This window comes from Lacerta agilis, chromosome 4 (assembly GCF_009819535.1).
Source record: "Lacerta agilis isolate rLacAgi1 chromosome 4, rLacAgi1.pri, whole genome shotgun sequence".
NCBI lineage: Eukaryota > Metazoa > Chordata > Lepidosauria > Squamata > Lacertidae > Lacerta > Lacerta agilis.
This window is the reverse complement of record NC_046315.1, coordinates 38,236,424-38,257,682: the sequence shown is the minus strand read 5'-3', so window position 1 is coordinate 38,257,682 and position 21,259 is coordinate 38,236,424. Positions and strand designations below refer to the sequence as shown.

The window sequence follows — 21,259 nt, the reverse complement described above, 5'->3', positions numbered from 1 at the left end:
CAAGCTCCTGCAATGCAGGAATCTCAACTAAAGCATCCACGACAAATGGCCATCCAAGCTTTGCTTAAAAATCTCCAAGAAAGGAGAGCCCACAACCTCAGGAGGGAGATTATTCCACCCACTGTCAAACAGCTTCTACTATCAGAAAGTTTTTCTGATGTTTAGTCGGAATCTCCATTCTTGTAACTTGAAGCAATTAGTTCGGGTCCTAGCCTCTAGAGCAGGAGAAAATAAGCTTGCTCCATCTTCCATGCGACAGCCATTTAGATATTTGAAGATGGCTATCAGATACCTTCTCAGTCTTCTTTATTCCAGGTTAAGCATACCCAGCTCCCTTAGCCATTCCTCATAAGGCTTGGCTTCCAGACCCTTGATCATCTTGGTTGTTGCCCTCTGCACACGTAGCATGACAAGAATGTGACTTGGTGAGGCATGAGCTTGAGTATGCCCCCTTTTCCCGCTTATTGTGTTGTAGCTCTGAGGAGGAGTTTGGAAGCTTTCACTTCCATTTTTGCTTCACTACAGCTTGTCATGTGGACTGAACTTCTGAAATATGGTATGTTTCTTTGAAACAAGCCAACTTTTAACCAATGATTTCAAGTTCCAGTGACATGTCAGGTTGTGGTTAAGGAAGAACAGGAGCAAAAGCTTCTGAACCCCTCACAGCTGTACCAGAGGAATGGGGAGGAAGGGAGCTAGAGGCTCACTGCAGCTCATTCACATCATGCTAAACTATGACTTAGCAGATGGGTACCCAATGTGTTCTTCAACTCCCATCAGTCTCAGTCAGCACAGCTAGTGGTCAAGGATGATGGTAGCTAGCAATATCAGGAGGGCACCATGTTGGTTGTTAACATGATACATGAACACTGCCAGTATTTTTATTATGTATGACCAAGTGAAAATAACCCATTTCTTCGCTCCACTTCAGTGTAACTATCATGTGCTTACCTGACCTTCTGAATATCCAGATGTTCCACATGGCTGAATCTGGACTGAAAATTCCAGCAGTGTTGCAGGTGTAGCTGGTGAAAGCTATGTTAACTGATCTCTTGTTTCAACCAATATTTAAATTTAGATTAGGACCCAGTGGGTTCTATTCAGGTGTCTAAAATGTCTGGTCTGCTCATGTGCTGCGGTCAACTGCTGATACTCTCCTCTGAGTGTTCCTGTTGCTAGAGTCCCTGGCTGTCAGGTGTGACATGGGCATCGTTGGTTGTGGTGTCCTTTTGGTGCCAGGCAAATACTGTTTTTGTCTCCCAGCCCTTAAAAAAAGAAAGAACTAAATTATGTTGGTCCTTCTGCTGCTTATGATTTATTACCTCTGAGGATAAGGAAAGATGCAAAATATCCTATAATGTGATATGTACCTTGAGCATAAGATCTGCATTTTCAGGACACAGTTCCACTTCTACAATTGAGTTTTATAGCTTCCCCATATATACACCGCTTTAGTAAATGGCATTTCCGTGCGCTGCTCTGGTTCACCAGAAGCGGCTTAGTCATGCTGGCCACATGACCCAGAAGCTGTACACCGGCTCCCTCGGCCAGTAAAGCGAGATGAGCGCCGCAACCCCAGAGTCGTTCGCTACTGGACCTAATGGTCAGGGGTCCCTTTACCTTTAAAGTACCCCTTGGATACAGATCAGTTCAGATCCATTATGACTGCACTGGCATAGTTTGTTTCCTAAGCTGTATTAGTAATTGAAGCAGATTCACCAAATCAACTAATTTGAGGAAATATTTAGCCAAAATTATTGAATTCTTGCACTTAGAAAATGAGAATTTCAGCTTTGGTTTAATATTTCTACCTTTTCAGCTTATTACAGAAATAAAATGTTTACATCTTAAATGCCCCTCTTGTCATTATTTCTCTAGTTACGGCAGCCTCCTGTTAAACGACTCCGACTAAGAGGAGACTGGTCAGATACTGGACCAAGAGCAAGGCCTGAAAGTGAGAGAGAAAGAGATGGTAATATCTTGTCTTTTGTAGCTTGATATCAGTTCAAAATCTGAATCAGTGGATAACAGATTATTCTGTTACTCATTTCTGGGATTTATGTTTTAAAAATGGTATTCCTAGCTAAAAGTGAACACTGGTTGGTCAGATAATGGCACCTTGTTTTACTTGAAGCAAATTCCAACTTTCTGGTTTTTCCAGTAACAGAGCCTTTTCTTACTGCTTTTATCAGCCTTAGTTCAAGTCAGCAAGGTCACTGACCCTTACTAACATGTACAATATGAATATAGCAGCTCTTATCAAACAGACTACTCATGCTTGGTTGAATGTGGAGAGGGAAATTGTAGATGGATTGAAATCTCAAGCTGCCAGATCTTAACAAGTAGGATTTTCCCTGTCCTAGTTCCTCACTACTGAAATGAATTTGGTATTCTCTTGGCACCAACAGGAGGATAGAGGAACTGCCAGTTAAAAGCTTGTGTACAGGTCATGAAATTACTCAGCTGGGATCACTTTTCCCTGCAGACAATGAGTCAAACACTACAACTCTTGGCTGAAGCAATTATAGCAGAGAAGGGTTTTTTTTTCTCACCCCCTTTTTCTTTGTAATAGTATAGTAATTAGATATGATCAAACAGCTGAAAAAATGAAACCAGCAAAGCCACACAGACTGGCTGCCTTTAAAAAGCACTAAAAGCACTTTTAAAAGTTTGTTTACAAAACCTAACAGTTTCTGAACAATGAAGAATGAGAAAACCAATATGTTGAAAAAAAAACATATTGACAAATATTTTCACCCTTCAGAGATGTAAATATGCAAGATTTCAAGTAGTGGAAAGAAAAATGTACTGTGCTACTTCACAGTGAAAGGACTGACACCTCTCTTTATATATAGGTGAACAGAGCCCTAATGTTTCATTAATGCAAAGAATGTCTGACATGTTGTCAAGATGGTTTGAAGAAGCAAGTGAAGTTGCACAGAGCAACAGAGGAAGAGGACGATCTCGGTCTAGAGGTGAATGTTCTTAACTGCCTTCAGCATGAAATGACAAGGGGATTTTTGAAATGAAAGGTAGTAATCAACATTTTTTAAAAAATGGCACACTTGGCATAGGAACATGAGAAAAGCCATCTGAATCAGGCCAATGACCCGTTTAGTCCAGCATCCTGTTCTCCAGGTGGCCAACTAGATGCTTATGAAAAGACCAAAAGCAGCACTCCCTGCAACTGGTATTCAGACACACTGCCTCTGACTATGGAGGTAGAAGCTAGCTATTGTAGCCTAGCCTAGTAGCCATTGATAGCCTTATTGTCTTTGGATTTCCTTTCTCCTCAATCTTCCAGCTTCATCAGATATATCTTAATTCTAGTGCTATGACGGAGGGGGAAAAACTTTTCTTTAAACCAAAAAGCTCCAAATATTTCAACCTTCTTCACAAGGGACTTGCTCCACCCCCTTGATAATTTTTTCCAGCTGTACAATATCCTTCATGAAATGAACTGACAAGAAGTGAACACAGTATTCCAAGCACAGTCATATATAGGGTTGTAATATGTCCGGATTTTCCCAGACATGTCCTCTTTTTCGGGTTTAAAATGTCTGTCGGGGAAGATTTTTGAAATTTGGCAAAATGTCTGGTTTTTTTTTTTTTACTACAAATTGACTGCTCTTGTGCAGAGTAGACAGTCTCATATAATGTATGTGTGCATGCATGTGTCATATATACTGTATGTATGTATACATTTCATCCTCCGTGGCACGCACACTTCAATAGCACCCACTGTCTGCAATCTTACTTTTTTGATGCGCATCCAGGTTCTGCTGGTGTGCTTGGTGCCCGTTGTGTAGGAGTGGGTGGGGGGGTAACCCTATACCATATATTAGTATAATGGTATTCTGATATTAGCAGTTTTATTTTCAATTCCTTTCCTAATGATCCCTAGCATGGAATTTGTCTTTTACAGCAGCACCTTCACACTGGGTCAGCATCATAATCAAGCTATCCACTACAACCCCAAGGTCTTGTTCCTGGTCAGTCACTCCAGCTCAGACTCCATGAGTGTATATGAAATAAGGATTTATTTTTTTGATGCAGTGTGTATCATTTTACACTTGTTTATATTGAATTCCATTTGCCATTTTACGGCCCATTCACTCAGTTTGGAGAGATCCTTTGGAGTTTATCATAATATTTTTTTGTTTTAAACACTGAAGTATTGGGTACCATCAGCGAACTTTGCTATCTCACTGCTCACCCCTTATTTGAAGTAAATTCTGAATGTTAAAAGGTACAGTCTGAAGTGGGAGGACTCCACTTTCTACATCATCCATTGGGAGACTATCCTATTATTCCTGCTCTCTGCTTTGAGTGATTTGGCCCTCCTGATGTTCCCTTTCAACTTCATTTTTTACCAGTCCCCTAATTTTTGGGAAGTTTCCTCTTTTGAAGTCAAATGTGGTTTGTGTTGGATTTTCTTGGCAATTGTCCATTTACTGTACATATATGTAAGTTGAATAGCAGTATGCTCAGTGTTTCCAGTTGATTAAATGCAGAGTTGAAAGTGCACTGTGTTGAAGATATTATTTGTTTCAAATATGACATGGTATGAGAGTCCTCTTTTGAAAAATAAAGTTGCTGTTTTTCTTTAAAGGTGGCACCAGTAGATCCGATGTCTCTGCTGCTGGCAGTGTCTTGGCAAGTGCTGAAACAGAGGCCACAATGGAAGTAGATGGTCCTGAACAGCTGCAATCATCGTCATCTACAGTGTCAGCTCAAGCTCCTTCAACATCTTCCTCGACTGAAAGCCCCCCATCTACTTCCTTGCTATCTTCTCCTGATAACGAACAAAGGCCATCTTTGGAGACCCCTGCACCTCCTACACTCCATCAGTCTGGTATGTTGGAATTAAAGCTTCCCTGTTTGAGCACTTTACGTATCTAATCTATATAGGTTTGTTGAATGTGTGGAATTATGGAATGTGGATTTATTGTATCAACTAAGTTGTGTATATGGCGGTCGAGGAATATGTACTTCCAGAAAGAAGACACTCAGGTGGAATGACTAATCATTTAGTTGTATAAAGACTGCTATTATTTTAAATAGCCCTTCATTCAAAGCTCTGTGGTGCTGGAGTTTGGCTGTAACTTGCTACAACACAGTCAGTTATCTGTTGTGATCTGCCTCCCAAATTGAATGAAGCAAAATATCTAGTTCTCTGTCATCTATCATCAGGGTTCTCCCCCAGCATTTTAACATTTTTGAATATTACAGGGAACCTTTCCTGAATTGCATCCTATTTGGTTGACAGTTTCCCCAGCCATCTGGGACTTAACTATTAAAATATTCTGACTATAGTTGCTTTGACTAGAAATAATACTTTTTTGCACAGGTAATGTATTAAAGCTGAAGTAACTCCATTTTATAACTTAAACTAGCAAGACTAGAAACTTTGGGTGGGATACAAAAATGTGCTCAAGGGCTTGGATTTGCCATATCACAAACTGCTTTTGAAAGATTCCTCTTTTTCAAAAGTTGCTTGCTTTGTGGCATTGGGTTTACTGTTGAAGAAACATGAGTACAGTGGAACCTCGGGTTACGTACTGTCCTCCTTATGAATGCTTTGGGTAATGAGCTCCGCTAACCCGGAAGTAGGTGCTCCTGGTAGCGAACTTTGCCCCGGGATGCGCACGGAAGGCCCCATTAGCGAAAGCGCACCTCATGTTAAGAATGGTTTCGGGTTAAGAACGGACCTCCGGAACAAATTAAGTTCATAACCAAAAGTACCACTGTATAAAGACTCCTTTGACACATGCAGCTAATTGTGCTGTTCTTTGGGTTCTTGATCACTACAGTTTGCACAGTTATGTTAAGTAACCTTTCCAACAACTGTTATCTCTTTAATTGCGGTAAACACACCATAGGCAAAAATTAAACAACACATAATCATAGAGATTTTGGTTATAATAGCACAGGCGTCGGCAAGGTTATCCGTGGGCCAGACATGCACAGCGCGATGCTGGAAATTGCCTCTGCGCATGTCCGTGGCACCGGAAATTGCTTCTGCACATGCCCAGATGCCGAAAATTGCGCCTGTGCAGAAGCGATTCTCGGCGTCTGGACATGTGCAGATGCAATTTCCAGTATCTGCGTGTGTGCAGACGCAATTTCCAGTGCAAGTACTTGCGCTGCGCTGTGCTGGTGGGCCTGTAAAACGGCCTTCATGGGCCGCATCTGGCCCATGGGCCGGAGGTTGCCGACATCTGTAATAGCACTTCATTTTGTACCACTTCCGCATCTGTGTTCATGCAGTTTGATACATTTGCTGCCGTGATGTAAATAGAAAGCACTGTCCAGACCCCCTGCATCTCTTATACATACTTGAATTGGGCTTTTCTACCTATAGATGTGTGCCAACTTATCTGTGCTCTGATGACCATATCCTTTAGCAGTAGGAGATACAGTTTCTCATTTATCAGAAAGCAAGAGCTCACAGTAGACCTATTTCCCTTCAGAAATGGAGTGGCATGTGTATAGAATTTGGTAGTTTTGCTATTTGGATTGTTGGGAACTTCTTCTTCCAACATATGCCTTGGCTTCCTTTCTCAGTCTCTCTGTGCTGTTGTCAGAATACATTTTTTTTGAGACAAAAAACTGCAACTTTACCAAGTACAGTTGTAGAGAATGGGAAAGAAATGAAGCTTCTAAAGTAAGTACTGTAGGGAAATGGACTTCAGAACTGCAAGTTTTGCTTCAGAGGACGTACCAAGAGGAATAGTAGTGGAATTCTGCTCATTTCATTAGGCTGCTTCACACTTTACATTCTGTTTTACAATGTCATCCCATTGTTTAGTTATATGTTTTGGATTGGTTTAACTGTAAATTGTGTCAATTTGTTGGAAGCCACTTTCAGGACAGAAATATGATGTAGACTTTTGTATCCTATATACAGTGCAGCACGGTATAAGGGAAGCTGTACAATTGTATTTTAAAACTACTGTACATGGGGTATTTCTGTGCAGAATGTCATGTATGAAGGTGCCATAAAATTCAGATATTGAAACCCTACCACTGCCTGAAGCCCTGTAATTTTCAGTTTCAGGAATGAAACTGAAGGCTGAGAGATCAAGTAAAATTTTGCATTTAATAAGCTGGGCAAAGGCTAATGAATGTAGGAGGCCTGTTAAGAGTCATGCTCCATTGTTTCCACATTCCTCAAATATATTGCATGCTTTCCATTACAAGTCGCACTGGCATATTCAAGTCAATCTAGTTGCTGGCTACTGCTCAACTGTGTGCCCCCTCCATAAGAGATCTGGAGGGTGGCAACATGAGAATGGACCTTTACCGCTCCCCATTTGTGGAATTATCTTCTCAGGGAGGCTTTTCTGGTGCCTTCATTAATATCTTTAGGCGCCAGGTGAAAATGTTTTCTATAACCAGGTCTTTGGCTGATTAATATTCTATGACCTTTTAAATGTGTTTGTGATATGGGGGAATATTGGTTTGTTTTTGGTTTATTATGTATTTTGTGTTCTCATTTTATATTTTTATGTTATGAACTGCCCCATGATTTTCAGATGAAGGGTAGCATGCAAATTTGATTACATGATGATGATGATGATGCTAGTTTTGTGGTTCTTTGAATCCTGACCCTAGGTCTTCAGATCTTTCAGAGGAAAAATGTTTATAAATAAATAAATATGTAAGAAATAATTGCTATAGCAAATGGATTATAGAATTGCTTTCTCTTATTTTTACTTTTCTCTAAAACTGCTTTGCATGCTCATGCATAGTAGTCCTTTATGACTTTAAAATAACGCTTGTTCAGCTATAATATGGAGTTACTCCAGATAGTTACCAGATTTGTAAATGTTTAGACTTTTACAAAGTTAAAAGAAAGTAGCTATTATTCACCTAAGTGAAACTGGTTACAACTTTTGTGTTCCAGAGCAGTTAGTACCTTTGTGCTATACATTGTGTTTGCATGTAACATTGAACCATAGTATAATGCTGCATTGATGAGTCTGAACAAACCCAAGCAAAGGATTGAACGCTCTCCACTTCGTCCTGCATGGATAAGGATGAATCATTGCAAGAGTTCAGTTTTAGGAAATCTCTGCATAGCATTACATTCAAACCAGAGACATCAACTCTCACTTGTTTAGTAAGCCAGTTTCATAACCCATAGTTTGAAGTTGGCTTACTATTAAGGTATGAATTAAGAGACCCATTTTTAAACTGTTCCAATATTAATTTTATTGAACCTTTGGCTAGAATGTATTCGGCTTGATTTTGTGTGCCTGCATTTTATGACTCCTACACTGCATTCCTTTCCTATCTGACCCTGAAAATGGCACAAATGATCATGAAGGATGTTTTGTTATATCTGTTTTGAGTTAGCACCAGGGTGAAATCTGGCATCTCCTTGAAAGGTTCCGAGGAAGAGATAGGGACAGGAATGTCAACAACCCTTTCTAGGCCTGGTTGCTAAGGAAACAGTGATAATGTAGGACATTTGAGACCCAAATGGCCAGAGCAGTTAGGAGCACCCCAAGATAATTGCAGGGGTGAAGTTAACAGTATGGAGCCATTGCGTGTTTTACCTGTTACCTTTCTTGTTGTATGTAGAAGGTTGCTTAGGAATGTTTTGGTGTTTATGATTCTTTGTGTTCTGTGCCTATAAAGCCCTTGTTCCGATGCTCCTTGTGGCAGACCTTCTACTTAAGTGGCTAGAACAACCACATTAAGTTGAGCTCTGTCCTATTGCAATAGTATCTAATAAAGTCCAGGTCCCTAACTGGATCTGCTGAAGCTTGCTGTAATTCACTTGGTTCCGTGTTTTATTTAAAAGCTGTTCCCTTATCTGGGTAATGAACAAGTGGTGTAGAAATAAATTCTTACCACACTGTGAAACTGACCAGGGTTTGGTTTAAAGCAGGACCTCTGGTTCAAATGCACTGCAGAGCAGAGATTCCTTAAAAGTAAAACTAAACTCTGACAATGTCCTCCTGTCGGACAAGAAGGGGTATGGGGGGAGCACAAAAATGTTTTGCTTAGGCTCATTCATGTAGTGCTGAACTATGTTTTATTGTTGCTTGTTAGCTAAGCTGCTGTCTCTGGCAGAGTTGCTACAGTATGTGAACCAGGTAATGTAACTCAACAGAGAGAATACAATTTCTACTCAGCTTATTCCATTTGCAGATGGCATTACTGTCATTGGGGAACTTTCATGACTTTCCTTTCCCCATGCTATGCATTATGGGTGTGTGCATGCATGTTTCTTGAGACGCTTTACACTCTCATGAAAAATCAAATCCTCCAAACAATTAGACCACAGTAATAGTAATACTGTATTTTACTGTGTTGTGGCTGTTACAGGCAAACTTTTCTTTAGGCTAAATAGTCTAAACAAGTTAAGTATTAAAACCAGTTTAAATTTGATTTCCTACCATTACAACTTAAATGAGCTGGTACTCAGAGACCATTAGAGTTTTGTAAGCTTGGTTGTAAAACAGACCGATCTAATTAATAGTAAAGCTGATCTTTCCTACCTATGAAAATATTATTAAAATCAGTAATTTTAAAGAGGAACTCACTATTTTTTCTCCACCTGTGCTTGTAGTTCCTGTTATTATCCATTTTTAATCTGTTGATCAGTTGTCCATTTCAGCAAAGTTAACAATTTCAGCAAAAATGCTGCTGCTTCTTTTTAGTAGATTTTGGTAACCACAAGTTTCTCACTTCTCAAAGAATCATTTAGAAACATTGGGCTGCATCAAATAGTGCCTTTGCCTTATTTGAAATCACTTTTGCTTACATAAGTTAGGGCACCCGATTTTTGCTGACTGCTCCCTCAGTGAGGAGGACTGCTCCCTCGGTCAGGGATCCTCCTGAACAGAATGGTGTATGTCTCAGAGGTATGCATTAGTTGAAGGGAGGAGAATCAGCCAGAATCAAGTGCCCCAGCTGATGTGAGCAGAAGTGCTTTCCAATAATTTCTCCAATATTTGTCTGCCTTTGAAACACTTTATACATTATTTTCCCCCTATGCTGAGATAGTCTTCATGTAATTTATGTAGAAGTTGTCCATTCTGAGTATCTGCATTATGAAAAAAATCATGGCACTCTTTCCCTTATTACAATATACACAGATCTTTCTACATCAAGCTTCTCTCTCTGTATTGGGGGGCGGGAATAAAACCTCCCTCATACAAAAGTGTGAGTTAAGTTTCTTATTTCAGTATTAGTCTTAAGGTTACTTCCCAGTCTCAACTGTGTTTTATCACACACCTTCTCTATTTGCTACAAAAAATTACTCATAAATAGGGAACATGTGGCTGCATTACTTATGAAAATTTTGTATTAGGATTTAAAAACAGAATCTGGTCGGAAGAGTCACTTTTTAAGAACTGTGCTAGTCACACTTCAGTTGTTTCTTCTTCCTAATACCATGATGTTTAATGCAAAAGAAAACTTTTAAGAGAAAGTGTCATCTATTGCACAACAGATACTCTAGGAAAGCTCAATATGTATGTGTTTCATATCATCATGCTTTTTTGGTACATTATTATTTACTTAAATGGCTAAATAATTGGGTAATAGTTGGAGACAATGAAGCATGAATAATGAGCTTCATAATTCCTATAATTTAGAAAGGAAATAACCAATAAAACACATTTTATTTTCCTTCTGAATATTAGTAGTTTGCTTTTAAACAAAACATTTGCTGCTTTTATTTCTCTACTCAATATCTATTACCTCGCTCTTTAGTCTTTATGTTCTTTTTATCCTATGTTCTATGCCTGTTTCTTTTTACACCCTTTTTTTCCTGTCTGTCAGAATTAATGGCGCCTGAGTTAGCTATACTTCGTAGGGGCCTGCAGCGGCTGAGGCTTAAGAAGGCTGAACAGCAGAGACAGCGAGAGCTAGCTGAGGGTTCAGCACAACAGTCCTCCAGCTCTGATCAGTCTTCCCCTAAGGGATCCCCACAGGACCCTCAGCCTACAGGTTGTCATTTGTCAAGGTTTATTAAGCAGCTGGTGTAGTTACATAGTTTGTGCTGCTATTGTTTGCTGAGATGCTTCCCCTGAAGAACAAAAGAGTGAATGCAGTTGCTTCTTGCCTGTTCTTTGCATTTGGTGGTGTTCATCCATCACAGTGTTACAAAGTAACTAATACTTGGCTGAATATCTCCTTACTTCTGTAACAATATTGTTAAGTATAGTTCCTGTTTGAATAAAATCTGATCCATAAGATCGACTGCTTCACTCTGCAAAGTTGTAGAGTTAAGGGCTTCCCATTCCAGCCTGATGCACTGAAAGAAAACTAACCCTAGCACTCACCAATGTTTAACTTTGGTTTCAAATCCAATGCTTTGCCCTCCTCACAAACCTGAAATGAAGTGACATTTTAAGCAGCTCTTTCACATCAGCTAGGAGAAAGAGGCCCCTTTTCAGATGGAGTTATTTTGATTTCTATAGAATCTTGTTTGGGCCTTTTTGAATTTTGCTTTGAGTGTTACAATGACCTTAGCTGAAAATAATTTTGCCATATTTATTTGTGGGAATGATGCATCTTGGCTTCCTGTTACCCTTGGCTGTGACACATACCTCAGTTTAGGATAGATGACATTATTGTAGAACATTATTGTAGAACTTACATTTTGAGGGGTATCAACCATATTCCTGATCAACGTTATCCTTCCCCTAGTCAGACTGCATTGCCACAATACTTTCTAATTAGTAAACTGTTTCTATTGTGTTAAAATGCTGGTGCATGGCAAAGGGAAGTTTCTCAGTTCTGTTCTCATAATTTGTACTTTTTTTAGTAGGTGGTGGTAAACATTTTAAATAGACATATTAAGGGATCATGAGGCATAATTGTTTGTAATGAACTTGAGAAGTAAACTCCACTTCATCTTTATAAACATTCACATCAAAAACAGAGAGATCTGGTTCATACTCTGCCTCTGCATGTAGATTTTATAAGTGTAGGAGCAAGTTTTGGCACTTCCTGTCTTATACCATATGTAGAAGCTGAAGTTTAAAAGGCTGAATGCTTGAAATCATAATATAAGTAGACCCACTTCATGCAACTGTGTGCTACAAAAGGACTATGGGCAGATTATGTAGATTTTTATGCTACATGTGTAGATTTTTATGTAGCTCAAAGATTTTAATACATTTAGGCTTGATGGTGAAACATTTGTGATCTTAAAGCTTGCTGCACACCCCCCAGAGCCTTATACCTACACACTAAGAATATATGCAAGTAGTTAGGTGATATGTTTTCAAGTGTATGTACTCCAGAAGTAAGACCCATTGAATTCTGGAGGATTACCGGTAGCTTCCCTGAAAGTTCATACAGGATTGCTGCTTTATTGCCTTACACTGGAATTATTTTGAATAATTTGTTCTCGGTTCTTTGTATGTGTGATTTTAACTTTACCACTATCTCACTTATACAGGTTTGTAGCTGAGGTGAATTTAATATATTCGACTAAAACTGATTGTAAATCAGATTTTCTCTCTCAAATCACTGGTCTACCTGAGACTGGATTGCTTGTGCATTGTCCTATAGAAGAAATATAGATACATTTTGAATATGTTTTGAGTAATTCATACTTGGATCCTATGATTTTGGAAATGGAAGTACAGCCATCAGTTTTCTCTCTATAGATTTGGGAGCTGATTAATGCAGGTTGCAGCTATGCAGGTTTTGCTGACTTGCAGATTGATAAGGTAGCAATACAACTTATGTTACACTGCATTGCAATTCTGTGAATGGTATATACTCACCATCACTTACATGTACTCGGTACCAGAAGTGCCAACTTGGCCCCATGACCATTGGTGCCCGGGGCTGTGGGTGCCATGCAGCATGCATGGCCCTGGCACATAAATTTGTGGGTGCCTGACCCCTTCATGGGGAATTTTGTGGGTGCTTGGGCACCCAGGGCCCCAGGGAGTTGCACCTGTGCTCAGTACTTTTGGTCTCATAGGACATGGTTTTGCAAAAGAGAGACAAAGCTTCTGGTGCAAATCACAACCAGTGGAAGAGAGCTACCATTGCAGAACTACTTGCAATTACATTAGAAACAATGTACAGTCGTACCTTGGAAGTTGAATGGAATCCATTCCAGAAGTCCGTTTGACTTCCAAAACGTTCAGAAGCTCCTGCAGCCAATTGGAAGCTGTGGAAGCCCTGTTGCACATTTGGCTTCCAAAAATAGTTCGCAAACCGGAACAGTCACTTCCAGGTTTGCAATGATCGGGAGCCAAAACTTTCAAGAACTAAGCTGTTCGAAAACCAAGGTACGACTGTATTGATGCAGAAGATAAAGCTCAGCTTAGAGAATTGCCTTGGAGCAATGATACCAACAAGACAAAGACAGAAGAGGCTTCCTTTCTTTGCAGAGCTGCACTTCCTAAAATTATAGATTGGGTTGTGTTGTTCAGTGATAGTTACAGTGTGTGTGTGATCACTAAAACTTTCAGCTATTTTATATATCAGGAGTTGGTTTTGATTGGTTCAGATGTCTTCTTTGTAATATTATGTACTATATAAGTTCAGGCATCTGTAGTCAACCATCTTCCACCCTACATAGTTTGTTCCTGTGCACCCCCCCCCCTTTTGGCCTTTTTATCATTTTTGCTTATCTTGCACCAGAGAAGAAAACTACTTATTGAAAATAGGTTTTAAATTTGTCCCCAATTGCTCTTGAGTTTTGAAAATCTGTATTTCCTCAGAGAAAACTGAAAGGTAACACACAGATACTAACAATCTACTAATAAGAAAATGAAAACAGAGTCTATGCTTCTACTATTATTCATGTTGGTTGTTAACAACTCTTGTTAAAAATGCTTGTTTGGTTATTCAAAATTACACAAAGCTGAATTACGCAGTTATAGGAAAACCCTTGTTGGTTAAGCAATTAAAAGAGTTGGGAACATTGTGTTGAAATCTAATGCTTTAAGACTTCATAGAGAGACAAAGGCACAGGCAGGTTGTTCAGGCAGGCAGCAAGGCGCAGATATACAGGGTGGAGCCTGACATGCACAGCAGCAACAATTTCTAATTTAAGAGCAATAGAAGGCAAGGTTACCAAAGCACTCAGGGCCAAACTAGAAGTGTATTATTGAAGGGTTTTTCCCCCAGCCAGAGTTCACAGGAGAGAAAATGCCATGTTCCAGAGTCCTATCTCGTCTCCATTTCCATCTTGATTTCCCTTCCTATTTGGAAATCCCTTCCTTCCTTGCCTCATTTTTATCAATTCCTAAAAAAGTTTTATAGTAATAATTATAATTAGTATTTATTAGATTTCTATACCTCTCTTTATCTGAGGATCCCAGGGTGGTTTACAATATAAAAACACAAAAATATGTAATGTAGTAACAAACAAAAACAATAACCCCCATAGATTTGTAATTAGTCTGGGAGAAGAGGAATGTTTTTGCCTGGTGCCTAAAGATAAGTAACAAAGGTACCAGGTGAGCCTTCCTTAGGGAGGGCATTTCACAGTGAGGAGCCACTGCAAAAAATGCTTGTTCTTGAGTTGCCACTCTCCAGACCTCTTGTGGAGGAGGCACATGAAGAAGGGCCTTTCATTTAGCAGTGCAGACATTTAGAGGAATATAATAGGTAGCACAAGATCTCTTTGTTTTATATAATTTATATCCTGCATCTTCAGTTCAAACTAATTAATATATCCTAGGTTGCAAGTACAAATATATTAAAACTAATTTAACAATTTTAAAATCCAATGAAGAAGCAGTAACAATGAAAACAGCAACATCATAGGAAGCTATTTTAAAAGATTTGAAAAAATAAAAATGTCAGAAAGACATGAAAGTAAAAGAACCAGATGAGCCTTCTGGTGAGAGTATTTCACAGTAGTGGCACTATGGATGAAAAGATAATTTCCACAATTGCCACATGATTAGCATGTAGAGCAGGGCCTCCAATGACAGTTTTAATGAAAAGGCACAGTTACATGTCCTTCACATGTAAGACATGCTGATCCTTAAGAAAATTGTTTTGTTTGCTGTAGCTGTCTTCCAGAAAACATTCATATTTTCTATACTTTAATAGAAACTATTTCCAGAAACATACCAAACTCAACTTTCAAAGAATAATTTTTAATTATCCATTGTACCTACTACCATCCCATGGAGCAACTAAAAAAAAGAAGTCTTTCCTTCTTTGGATATTCAGCTAATTTGTTCAGGATTCCCGTGTATTGCAGAATGACTAATGTAGTATTGGGCGCTTCTGGTGCCTGCTTGTTGAATCGAAGAGGCTTGCAGGAGACCTCAGGTCAGAAATTCAACTAATTTTGTAATGAATGCAACTCTCCCAATGCCCATATTATTTAAGACCAGTCTTGATCGACATGGTCCTAGCCTTGATTCATACAGCTTTAGTAATTTGTAGGCTTGTGAACTTAATTACCTTGGACACAAATTAAAGGAAATTGGCCAGAACAATATCTGCTGGTACATGCAGCCTGTTGCAGAAACATTTAAATGTATAATTGTGCTCAGTTTTGTGTGTGAAATGGGATAAATTACTAGAGTTTGTTAAAGCAGATGAAACAGGTTACCGGTATATGTATTAAGAGCAGGGCTTTTTTCAGCTGGAACTCTCCCGAACTTAGTTTCTGCACCTCTCAGGTGGGCACCATTGCCATTCTAATAGAATGAGGGATGTGTTCATAGTGAGTTCCGGCACCTCTTTTTCTAGAAAAATAGCACTGATTAAGAGTACCAATTTTGATCTTTTGGTCTTCAGAATTTATTTACCACTCAGTTAAAAATGGTTAAACACATTTACTGGAAACATTACACATTTGTAATATTTAGACATTAGTCATTTACGATAGATAAGGCTCTGCGTAGATGGCATATCTTTGATTCAGCAGAAATGTTACATGCATTTCTAAATCTTTGTTTTCCACTTCCCCTTATTGCTGTTGTGTTTGGACCTTTGCCCAAGAGTTACAAGGTGATCATACCTAATACTTAAGAGTTTAACTCTGCACAAGCTCCAAGGTTCTACTTTTAATGAAGCTATTACTAAAATAAACAGAATTGCCCTCAGAATTATGATCTCTTTACATATGTGGTATGTTCACACTTACTAACACTTTGTTTTCAGATGATGAAAAGGCAAGTCCACATCCTGGAACAAGTGAACCTGTTTTAAGTTTACATTATAGTACAGAAGGAACAACTACAAGCACAATAAAATTAGACTTCACTGATGAATGGTAAGAGTGCACTACTTTTTCCAATTTTAGCTATGACTTCAGTTGTAGCATTTTGGGGTGATCAATGGGCCATTTAAATAAATGGACTGTATTCAATACTGTCCATGTGCAACCAGAACAGACTTCCACTTGTGGTGGGACTTTGCCTTCCTTGTCTTCACTGCACAAATCTGTTCTGGAATGGTGGGGGACCTTCTAGAGAAGATGGGGGGAATTTAGGGGGCTATGTGGGGAGGAAAGGAAGGTTATGTGAAGTCTACTTGCACAACACAGGATACTGCCCAATGGATTTAAGTTGTATCTTGGTTTACTCTGAGTATGGTTAACATTAGATCTCACACTTGAACTTTTTCATTTAATAGCTTTCATATGCTACACTGCCAGAATAACTTAATTAGGAAAAAGTGCTGAGTTAGACCAGAGAAATATTGTGTTAGGCTAGATGCAAGTTTTAGGAATTGTATGAAAAAATACATTTGTTTCATACACCAAAGCTTTACAAGGTGCTTTCAGTATTTTAAAATAATTATGAAAAGTCTTTCAAGCATTATTTCATTACATTTACTGGGATAGTAAATCATACTGGAGATCATTCCCCCCCTGGGATTACAAATAAAACACTTTTCAGTCTTACTATATGAATTGAATATCAAATTTAGCAGAGTGGGGTACGATAATTGCAACAATAAATAACAATATTATTTATTGTGAAACAATAAATAACAATATTAAAACACAGAGAGCAGCTTATTCTATTATTATAACAGAGCAGAGTTGAGAATTCATAATTGCCTGAAAAATAGCAAAGTCTTAACCTTGTGGTGAAATTGATCTTAAGTTGGCGTCACATGGACCTCAGAGGGAGGGAATTCCATAGTCAGAGAACCACTGCAGAGAATGTGCTCTCCTGTGTCATTGCATAATTTCCAAATGTGAGATGCTGAGCAGGGCATCCCTGGAAGGGCTTAATGCCTGTGCAGGAAGACATTGAGAGAGTGATACTGTCAAGTCAGGACAGTTACATGGCTCCAGTGAACGATTCCACTCAACAGCCTAGCAAGCAGCAATCTATAGTAGCTGCAGCTTCCAGGTAATCTTCAAGGGCAGCCCCAAGTATTACAGTTACCCAACTGGGAATCCAGTTTTTATAGCCTAGTATATGAAGATCCTTCATGTATATGATCCTTAATGGATCACTGCCTTGTCGTGGCAAGGGGGCTTGAATAACTCAGAGAAGCTATGAGCTATGCTGTGCAGGGCCACCCAAGATGGACAGGTCATAGTGGAGAGTTTTGACTAAACGTGATCCACCTGGAGCAGGAACTGGCAAGCCACTCCAGTATCCCTGCCAAGAAAACTCCATGGACAAAGACAACAGGCATATAAGTAGTGATGTATGGAAGTGAGAGTGGGACCATAAAGAAGACTGATCGCCGAATAATTGATGCTTTTGAATTAGAGTGCTGGAGGAGACTCTTGAGAGTCCCATGGACTGCAAGAAGACCAAACTATCAATTCTTAAGGAAATCAGCCCTGAGTGCTCACTGGAGGACAGATCCTGAAGCTGAGGCTCCAATACTTTGGCCACCTCAAGAGAAGAGAAGACTCCCTGGAAAAGACCCTGATGTTGGGAAAGATTGAGGGCACAAGGAGAAGGGGATGACAGAGGATGAGATGGTTGGACAGTGTTCTCAAAGCTACCAACATGAGTCTGACCAAACTGCGGGAGGCAGTGGAAGACAGGAGTGCCTGGTGTGCTCTGGTCCATGGGGTCACAAAGAGTTGGACACGACTAAACGACTAAACAACAACAACATATGAAGAAGAAAGTATTATGCACCAGATAGTGTAATGGTCATGACCCACACAGCAAGAATCAATACAATATTCTGTTACAGAGCAAAAACAAACACTATTTTGGATATAAATATTTATAATTGCTTCAGTATTAGTATGTATACACAAACTCTTGTTATTTCTGAACTACAATGAAAATTCCATGCAGTTTTTTCCAAATGGGAATTGAAAGTGTGTGTGTGTTTGTGTGTGTATATATGTATGTATGTATGAGGAAGACATCTTAAAGCAACATAGATTAAATACATATTTAGATTTTCTATATTATTAATGGTATATAAAATATCAATTCATTAAAATCAATATTATATATTTAGATACCGTATATTGTACTGCTTCTACAATACTCAATGTAAAGCACAAACTATTTCAATTAATGTTTTCTTATCTTTGCTTTTCATTTCATTCTGATATGTGTTAGTTTTCCCATGTCCACCTTTTATTGTCATTTCTTCATGAAGCATATTGTATATAATCTCCAGTTTTTTTATATAATACAAGATGCTAGTTTTTAACATCCTTTAGAAACAAACAGATCCATATAATTTTAAAGGTAATAAAGAGGATCTAGAGAGATTGCATATCATAGTATGCTTTCTGTAATTCTCTTAATAATTCTCCAGTAAAATTTTCTCTGCAACATTCACAGCAAAAGAAGTTTGCTTCCTTTTCACGCTGTCAATATTTTTGGGGGTAGTTCTTCTTCTTATTACTATTATTATAACAGGGTTAATATACCATCTTGTCATTACCATATAACAGTTCTTTCTGATTGCTGTCATTAGTAAAATTTTATGGTGCTTATTACAGAGTATTTCCCATATCTCCATAGTGATATATTTTTTGCCTACTTTATAATATTATTTAACTAGCTCATACTTCAATAAGACTAGTAAATGGTTTTTATTCTGCGAATATATTTGAAGGGCAGGATATAAACATCTAAAATAAATACATGCATCTGTTGAATGTTCTTGTTGCTAGGAGCAGTACAGCTTCAAGTTCCAGAGGGAGTGGAAATTACAGCAAACCTGAAGGTCAGGAAGAATCCCTGAGAACTCAGAGTTCAGAGACACCAATATTAGAGAGTTCAGAATCAAGTAAGATGTGAATTTGTTGCCTTTATAGCAATGATATAGCCACCATATATACACATATATACACACACTTTTTTGAAAGATAAAAAGTAATGTGTATATAATTGTAAGTGCACAGTGTAAGATAACACTTTAAAAAGCGGGGGGAGAAAATGGAAAAGGGGTGGGGATAACACCTATATACAAAAAAACTAAAACTAAAGGAGAACTTATAAACATTACAAGATTGTTATTGTAGTTAACCTACATTTAACCTAATGCAGTGTTTATAGAAATGAATTCCAAATATTGTTAAATTTGTCCATGGCAAGTCTACATTTATATGTGATTTGTTATTGTGTTGCAAGTTTGTACATATCTTCTATCAATTCATCAAGAGATAATATAGCTTTATCTGTTAGGATGTTCAGTGGTTGCTTGTGAGTAACATGCCAGAACGCAGAACTTCTAAAAACTAAGTTCTTTATTGTGAAAGCTATGTACAGTGCAGCAAAACATCAAACGTCCATCTCCTCAGCAGAGTCCAGGAATGAAGTCTTCCGGTTCTTTGTCCAGCAAAAAAGCCGCGGGATTCTGAACCCCCGCCTCCCTCTCCCACGTCCTTCCTGCATCTGACCTCGGAGCGTGGGAACTTGACCCCGCTCCCCACTTTCCCTGCGGTGCTGAGGCTCTCTGACCCCTTCCAAGCCCCTGCACCGCCTTTCTGACTCCACCTCCCCTTCCCCGCTTGAGGAATGGTCGCTTCCGGCCAAGGAGGGGGAGGAGGAGCTCATGAACAGCGGACGTGGATCCCTGTATGCTAAATGCTCCCGCGACGCCGGCAGCCGCGGGGAGGGGGTTTTCTTGACAATATCATTCTTGTTCCTGTTTCAAGTTTATCAAATCCACAACCAGCCTGATATTATCTGTGGCTTGTCTTCTCTTTATAGAGCCTATTTGGTCATTTTGAATAATAGTATTACTATTTGCAGCCTACTTGTCAATATTGCCATTAAAATGTTTGTATCAATATTAATCAGAAAAATTGGGCGTTGGTTGGTGCTTTGGTGTCAGGGCTGGTCGATTCCTCTTCACATTACCACACAAACGTCTCTTGGTCTTTATAATTTTTATTAAGAATTCACAAACAGTATTTATAAATAGTTCTTAACTTCAACTATCACTCCACATAGTCATTCAGTTCAGATACCTTCTGAGCTCTGCTTCTCCCCTGACCAGCAACTCTCAAAAGGCTTTTCCCGCTCTTTTTCTAACCTCCTCCTCGTGAGGACTGGCTTGTACCTCCCCTCCCCCGAGTTGGAGTCATAACTTAACCCTTGCCTCTGTGAACATTCTAACTCTCTTTCTAACTCTACTCTGACATTTGGCATAACAGTAATGTATGCCTGATTAAATAATGTTGAGCTAATTCCTTCTCTGAATATCTCATCTCATCATATAATTGATATAATCTAGGTGCCTAGAGATCAATGTATGTTTTGTACCATTCCACCAGGAATCCGTCTAGGCCTGGTGCTTTACTGTTTGCCATGTTTGAGATTATTCTCAAACATAATCTCAGTTTCTGATATTAGGGACATTAATAATTGTTTTTGCATAGATTCTGAACCAGGTAATTCTTTATTTTTTTAAAAAAACTTCTCCATCACCTATTCCAATAGGCCTCTTTCTGTTGGAGCTATATACACATCATCTAATTCACCTCTAATTTGTGAGACTATTAACCTTTCTTTCTTTTGCTTAAGTCAATTTGTCGGAATCCTACCCCCTTTCACCTGTTCCCCAATACTTTTGTCCCATATACATAAACATTATATCTACTTGTTTTGATAATGTATTACTTAGCTCAAATTTCTTTTGTATTTTACTATGCAGATTAAAGATTTGTGGCCATTAATACTTATTCCTTAATCTCAGTTTCTGATATTAGGGACATTAATAATAGTTTTTGCATAGATTCTGAACCAGGAGCTATATACACGTCATCTAATTTACCTCTAATTTGTGAGACTATTAACCTTTCTTTCTTTTGCTTAAGTCAGTTTGCCAGAATCCTACCCCTTTTCACCTGTTTCCC

The 21,259-nt window shown here is 38.8% G+C and overlaps 1 protein-coding gene across 4 annotated transcripts in view; it reads left to right on the top strand.

The window, feature by feature from the left end:
* The window catches only part of DCAF6 (DDB1 and CUL4 associated factor 6), a 48,196-nt gene that overhangs the window by 17,689 nt on the left and 9,248 nt on the right, over positions 1-21,259 (top strand). For 2 of the 4 annotated variants that reach the window (XM_033146763.1, XM_033146766.1), the window contains exons 8-13: positions 1,879-1,972; positions 2,856-2,975; positions 4,613-4,855; positions 10,801-10,968; positions 16,117-16,228; positions 19,070-19,185. In XM_033146763.1, coding sequence (XP_033002654.1) covers positions 1,879-1,972; positions 2,856-2,975; positions 4,613-4,855; positions 10,801-10,968; positions 16,117-16,228; positions 19,070-19,185 — 853 coding nt within the window. The remainder of the gene's footprint in view (positions 1-1,878; positions 1,973-2,855; positions 2,976-4,612; positions 4,856-10,800; positions 10,969-16,116; positions 16,229-19,069; positions 19,186-21,259) is intronic. The other 2 variants (XM_033146764.1, XM_033146765.1) reach the window with 2 other exon arrangements.